The sequence below is a fragment of the Gobio gobio genome (genome assembly GCF_949357685.1).
Source record: "Gobio gobio genome assembly, chromosome: 22".
In the NCBI taxonomy this organism is placed as follows: Eukaryota; Metazoa; Chordata; class Actinopteri; order Cypriniformes; family Gobionidae; genus Gobio; species Gobio gobio.
This window is the reverse complement of record NC_137118.1, coordinates 46,703,301-46,710,800: the sequence shown is the minus strand read 5'-3', so window position 1 is coordinate 46,710,800 and position 7,500 is coordinate 46,703,301. Positions and strand designations below refer to the sequence as shown.

The 7,500-nt window shown below is 39.7% G+C and overlaps 1 protein-coding gene across 1 annotated transcript in view; it reads right to left on the bottom strand.

Moving 5' to 3' along the window:
• pdlim5b (PDZ and LIM domain 5b) overlaps positions 1-7,500 on the bottom strand; it is a gene marked incomplete at its 3' end in the record, with an annotated part of 188,826 nt that overhangs the window by 96,314 nt on the left and 85,012 nt on the right. Inside the window, exon 5 of the mRNA XM_079804045.1 lies at positions 3,457-3,995. Within this exon, the coding sequence (XP_079660171.1) occupies positions 3,457-3,995 (539 nt within the window). The remainder of the gene's footprint in view (positions 1-3,456; positions 3,996-7,500) is intronic.

Below are 7,500 nucleotides of genomic sequence, written 5' to 3'. Positions count from 1 at the left end.
GAATCCAGAACTGCCTGTTAAAGCAGCACTAGGTAACTTTTCAATCTTTTTAATATATTTTCAAGACTCTTGTGATGATACATCGTCTTACAATAGGTTGAATGGACACGTCTGCCATAGCCTGACGGGGTCTGTATCGTTTTTAATCGTTCTTTTAAACTTCGGGTTTCGGGTAGTAACCCCGAGAACAAAAAGAACTACAAAGTTCGACTGCTTTAGGGCATTTACGTCACTTCCACCACCACTTCCTTACATTCGGACGTGCGAGCCAAACTATCGTTTGTTTGCCGGATGTTATAGTCATGGCCGAAGCAGCACAGAAAAATAAGAAAGCAAAGGTTTTGTCGGAGGAAAGCAAAAGAGGAAAGGAGAAAGTGATGAGATTAAAGGCAGAGGATCAACATTGGGCAGCGTTTGCTCGTTGGCGTGAGCTGGAGGAGGAGCGGCTTCATTCTTACAAGTAAATACATAAGACGTACAAAATCATATTTTAGGATACCTAACATGTCTGTGATATTGGTTTATTTGTCCTGCCTCAAGCTATAATGCAAATCGATTTTTCAAATTTTGCAGATTCATCTATGGTAGCTTGATATTATATTATTGATGATATATGGTCATTACCTACCACTCAAACATTGAATTGAAGTATCATATAGATTCTGTAAAACGGGAACCAATAGACTAGGCTACTATAATGACGCTGGCTTAGTGAGCATCGCGATCATTTGGCGTTTGAAAAAAAATAAAACCCATGAAATGATATTAATATGACATGCTGAAACATGTGCCACTGTACCTGGGATGAAGACATTTCACACGCGACGCAAGCAGAACACGCATGTGAACTCCTGCAGTGTTCAGGGCTATCATAGCTGTCATGTCAATAAATGCACGTGCGATGCATCCACTGATGTAGAATGACAGAGTTTACGACAGTAGTAGAGGACAATACTGATTCCCAACTGTAGGGGGAGCCGAGAGCAAAACCTACCTAGTGCTGCTTTAAATAATAAAAGGAGTGTGAGAGCAGATTTTGTCCAGGTCTGAGATCATCATCCAGCACTAGCTGTGATTCTGAGGTCAGTCAAACATCTCTTCTCCTCACTCTCCCATGCTCTTCCCCACAGAGCTGTGTGTGTGTGTGTGTGTGTGTGTGTGTGTGTGTGTGTGTGTGTGTGTGTGTGTGTGTGTGTGTGTGTGTGTGTGTGTGTGTGTGTGTGTGTGTGTGTGTGTGTGTGTGTGTGTGTGTGTTGTCTAGTGTTCAAAACACCCCGTGGACTGAGAGTCCCTCTCTGACCACATCCAAACGCACTTCAGCAGCAAACACAGCATTCATGACACTGTCTACCGCACTAAATCATCTAACAAATGATGTAACTCATCCATAAAGCCGTGTTTACAGCAGCCACGGGTCAGCAGAACTCATCTGGACAACAGCACTCACTAAACACGAGTTCAGACGGGTCACAACTCAAATAACACACACACACGTTTTATCACGCAATTCATTTTCAGAGCTTTAACCAAACCACTAGTTTAATATTCCTTATTTTAAACCCAGCCGCATTAAACGCATGTGCATGATTTATATACCAGTATATAAAAAATCCCTCTATCTATCAGTCTATCATCTGTCCATGTAATAAATAAATAAACTAAAATACTTATAATAAATTATTTATTTATTTAACAGGGACCATACACAGCAAAAATGTTGTGCCATAATTAATTTAATGTGTAATCCATCTATCTATTTAATAAATAAACAAAAAAATAAAATGCATATATATATTTTTTTTATTATTATTATTATTATTATTAATATTATAAGAAAATATATATATAAATATAAAATATAAATAATTTTATATATATATACACATGTGTGTGTGTGTGTGTGTGTAAATACATATAAATACATACACACACACACATATATATATAATAAAAAAATATATATATATTAAAAAAATATATATATATATATATATATAAATTTTTTCAGCTTAACGCATTAAAAATATTTAACGCAGATAACGCAGCGTCCGTTTTTATATCCATTTTTGCTTAGCCTTACATGATCATCACGCTCTTATTCATGTAAATGCTTCCAAGCGCGACAAGACACAAGAGAACGCGCTGTATACCAATGTCCTGTGTGTGTGTGTGTGTGTGTGTGTGTGTGTGTGTGTGTGTGTGTGTGTGTGTGTCAGCGTCCTGTATGTGTAGATGCGTCTCATGTCAGCTAATCAAGGGACACACACACACTTGACGCATAGATAGACTCGCGTCAGTTTCCTGCTCACATCGAGTTCTCTTTTGCTCTTGAACAAACAATAACAGAGGATTTTGAGTATTCTCATATTAGAGTCTTAAATGAGTTAAATAACGTCTTAAATGAACTTAAAGAGTTGTGAGGAAATGAGATGCGCGGGACAGAGCGTGAGATCCGCGGCTGTTCTTAAAGTGACAGGAGCACTGATGATGATGTCATTAATGTTCATCAAAGAACAACGGGAACAGAGAAAATTGTAGCTTTAATGATGATTCATCTATATTTGATTTATTATTTATGCAGTTAAGAAAGATAACTATTACATTTCTGTATATGTCTAACAGGGAAGGCCATGGGTAAATATAACATTTATTATTTTGGGTTTATGTAAAGATTGTTTTAAGTTCACTTAAATTAAAAGTTGTTTTTTTAAAGCCTAATAAATGTTGAAATTGGGAGCTTTCAGTTATACTGTAATGTAACGTCATCAATGTTTCATAGAGACTTTAGTATCAGTGATACTGGCCTTCATTCATAAAAATATGACAATACAACACATATTTAAAATATGCTGTCTTTAAATAGTTTATAGGCTACATTAATTTGGAGAGTAACTGAAATTATTACAATATCAAAATATTAAAAACGTAAAATATTAAAAACTTGTGATTAATCGCGATTAATTACAGAAAAAAAATGCGATTAATTAGTTAATTTTTTTTAATCGATGCCCAGCACTAATATATATATATAATAAAAAAATACATATATACATTATATATATATATATATAAAATATAAAAAATCATATATAAAAAATCTATCTATCTATCTATCTATCTATCTATCTATCTATCTATCTATCTATCTATCTATCTATCTATCTATCTATCTATCTATCTATCTATCTATCTATCTATCTATCTATCTATCTATCTATCTATCTATCTATCTATCTATATTTTTTAAACCCCTCATTCATAAGATTAATTTCTGAGATAATAGAGAGAGTCAAAAATAGAATAACCCAAAATATTCTATTAATATTATTTTCTAAATAAAAAGATCTTAATAACAGATCAAAGCGAGCCTTTCAAGAACAGTGAGGAAGAGTAAATGCAGGAAACAGAAGTGTGAAGAACAGGAAGTCGATTGGTCAGTCGGGTCGCCCCACCTACCCGTTATGGTGCTCCACCGTGGCTTTACCCTCCATCAGGCCCCGCCTTTGGCCCATGGCCACCTCACACGCGTTCTGATTGGAGTAGAGGTTGATGGGCGTGTTATAGACGGACGGCTGAGGGGCGGTGGGGGCCGTGGGAGGAGCCGTGGGAGGAGCCGTCACTCTCGCCGGGGAGGAGGAGCCAGAGGAGGAGGTGGAGGAAGAGTTGGCGAAGGGGGAGCGGCCAGAGGAGGGTTTAGGGGCGGAGCTAGGCGAGGGCAGCGAGCGGTGGGCGGAGCCACCGAGCGGGAAGGGTGGTTGAGGAGGAGGCTGGGAGGGAGCAGCTGGGGTGAATGCAGAAGATGCGGAGGGGATGGAGGCCTTGGGCGCGGTGGGCCCCGGGGCCGGACTGACGGATCGGACAGTATTAGCGGCCCCGCCGAAGGGTCGTGCGGTCTTATTGTACGCGATGCCGCCCGGGGCGAGACTGGCGGCGCTGGAGGCGGGTGCAGGCGTTTGGCTGATGGGCACAGGCTTTATGATCTCCAGTGGTTCCTCCTACAGGAAGTGATGAAACACATGCAACACATGCTCACGTCACAGCACACGCATGCAGGAGCCATGACCCCTCATTACAGCCTTCACTCAAAAAAATCACAACTTAAAGAAATCTAAATTATTGATTTAATTAAACCGTTTAAGCTGCAAACTTTATTTTGATGAGTTCTGCAGATATAATGTTGATCAGTAGTAACTTTAAATTAAATTAGTTTCCATGTCTATTCAGTTGCTTGTGATTTTTAACTCATTTTAGTACGCACTGATATTGTAATGAATCATCCAGACTTGTTTAATTTAACTCGTTGAAATAAAAGCCAGGCCATGAATAATAGATTTCTAAGGTTTTACATGAACATATTTCACATTACAAATATATACTTAAAATTCAAGGGGTGCCGTTTCTTTTAACTTTTTGTGAAATTTACTAGCAATTTATATTTAACTTTTTTCCAGTGCAGGAACTGTAATGAGGGTAAGCTGGATTACTCAGTTCTTCAGGGTCATGCTACAGATCAGGCATTTCAAACATGCTACACGTCACATGCGTGTCCTAACCAGGTGTGATGCAAAACCAGAAATCTCACCAGCCACGATGAATGATTTATAATCCGTCACAATGCACTAGGAGGCCACGCCCACAGTGAAATCTCATTGGTCCAAACTCCTGCTCCACATCACTATTAGGGGTGGGAATCTTAAGGCACTTAACGATTTGATCCGATTCTGATTCTGGGAGTAACGATACGATTCCCAAAACGATTCTACATGAACTTTACATTTTAACCAAAATTGGAGCTAAAATTTTATTTTTAGTTAGAATATCTGTTTGACAGTATTGCCATATTAAAAATGATTATGAAGGTTTCTTTCAATACTTTTATTTTATTAACAAAGTTATATTCAAGATTAACACGCTCTTATGAAACATAGTAAGCCATACAATTGCAAAAAACAATCATTAAAGGGTTAGTTCACCCAAAAATGAAAATTCTGTCATTAATTACTGAGCCTCATGTGGTTGGACACCCGTCAGACCTCCGTTCATCTTCAGACACAAATGAAGATATTTTAGTGTAAATCTGATGCTCTGAAAGGCCTCCATTGGCTCAATGCACTTTACACTCTCAAGACCCTTAAAAGACACTAAAGACGTCGTTACAAAGTCCATCTCACTACAGTGGTTCTACAATAACTTTATGGAGTGACGAGAATAGTTTTTGTGCGCAAAAAAACCCTAAATAACGACTTATATAGTGATGACGATTTCAAAACACGGCCTCATGAAGCTTTGAAGCGTTATGAATCAGTGAGTCGATTCATGATTCGGATCGCGTGTCAAATCGACAAACTGCTGAAATTTGGCGATTCAAACTGCTGAATCGACTCACTGATTCATAACGCTTCGAAGCTTCATGAGTCCGTGTTTTGAAATCGTCATCACTATATAAGTTGTTATTAAAGGTTTTTTTGCGCACAAAAACTATTCTCGTCGCTTTATAAAGTTATTGTAGAGCCGCTGTAGTGAGATGGACTTTGTAACGACGTCTTTAGTGTCTTTTAAGGGTCTTGAGAGTGTAAAGTGCATTGAGCCAATGGAGGCCTTTCAGAGCATCAGATTTACACTAAAATATCTTCATTTGTGTCTGAAGATGAACGGAGGTCTGACGGGTGTCCAACCACATGAGGGTCAGTCATTAATGACAGAATTTTCATTTTTGGGTGAACTAACCCTTTAAGAATAAAAAGTTCTCAATTTACAACTAACTTAAGTGTAACAATTTTTCAGTTTCTTTAGAACATTTTAACAAAAAAATTCTTTAAGCAACTTTAGCGCTCGCTGAGAAGCCAAACTCAGTGTGTGCATAACTCACATGAGAAAACTTGCCGAGACATTTAACCAATCACTCACCAAAACGAAGTCTTTGTTCAGAATTTTCCATTCGTTTGAAACATTGTATAGTAGTTCAGCAATATTCCATAAGTCATTACAAAAATTATGCCACGGATGTCGGTTTATGTCCCGGCCACCGCATCGGAGACATAGGAGTGTTATTAATCATGGCAAGGAAAGCGCCGTATAGCCGACTTGAGCACCACTTCGTTATTTTGGCTCAGAATTCCGTTTGTTGGAAATATGAACTTAATTTAGAAATGATTTTGAAATTAAAAACTTTGCATTTAATAAGCAAAATACATTTTTGAAATGGGGAGGCAGACACAGAGCGGCCAGAGAAACGGAGGTGCGACTGCTGTAAGGCGTTTGACAAAACTGCGGAAAAACTGCAGAAATCGTGTGTGTGTTGAACCCTCTCACTGGGAAAAGTGTCTCCACGGGTGCGACGCCCCTGAGCAGGTCCTAGTTTGTCCATTTTATCTTAAACTAAGCCAATTCACCAGCATACGAACGTTTGCCTATCAACGAGGTTGTTCTGTTTGGCCGGTGACCGCGCTCACACAGCGGTGAAGTGGCCGATTGAATTGAACACAGAATCGATTCAGAATTTTTGAGAATCGATTCTGAATCGTTGGATAACGAATCGTGATGCATCGACCTTTTCTCCCACCCCTAATCACTATACACTCACCTAAAGGATTATTAGGAACACACACTAATACGGTGTTTGAGCCCCTTTCGCCTTCAGAACTGCCTTAATTCTACGTGGCATTGACTCAACAAGCTGCTGAAAGCATTCTTTAGAAATGTTGGCCATATTGATAGGAGAGCATCTGCAGTTGATGGAGATTTGTGGGATGCACATCCAGGGCACGAAGCTCCCGTTCCACCACATCCCAAAGATGCTCTATTGGGTTGAGATCTGGTGACTGTGGCGGCCATTTTAGTCCAGTGAACTCATTGTCATGTTCAAGAAACCAGTTTGAAATGATTGGAGCTTAGTGACGGTGCATTATCCTGCCGGAAGTAGCCATCAGAGGATGGGGACATGGTGCTCATCAAGGGATGGACATGGGCAGAAACAATGCTCAGGTCGGCCGTGGCATTTAAACCATGCCCAATTGGCACTAAGGGGCCTAAAGTGTGCCAAGAAAACATCCCCCACACCATTACACCACCACCACCAGCCTGCACAGTGGTAACAAGGCATGATGGATCCATGTTCTCATTCTGTTTACGCCAAATTCTGACTCTACCATCTGAATGTCTCAACAGAAATCCAGACTCATCAGACCAGGCAACATTTTTCCAGTCTTCAACTGTCCAATTTTGGTGAGCTCGTGCAAATTGTCGCCTCTTTTTCCTATTTGTAGTGGAGATGAGTGGTACCCGGTGGGGTCTTCTGCTGTTGTAGCCCATCCGCCTCAAGGTTGTGTGTGTTGTGGCTTCACAAATGCTTTGCTGCAGACCTCGGTTGTAACGAGTGGTTATTTCAGTCAAAGTGTCTCTTCTATCAGCTTGAATCAGTCGGCCCATTCTCCTCTGACCTCGAGCATCAACAAGGCATTTTCTCCCACAGGACTGCCGCATACTGGATGTTTTTCCCTT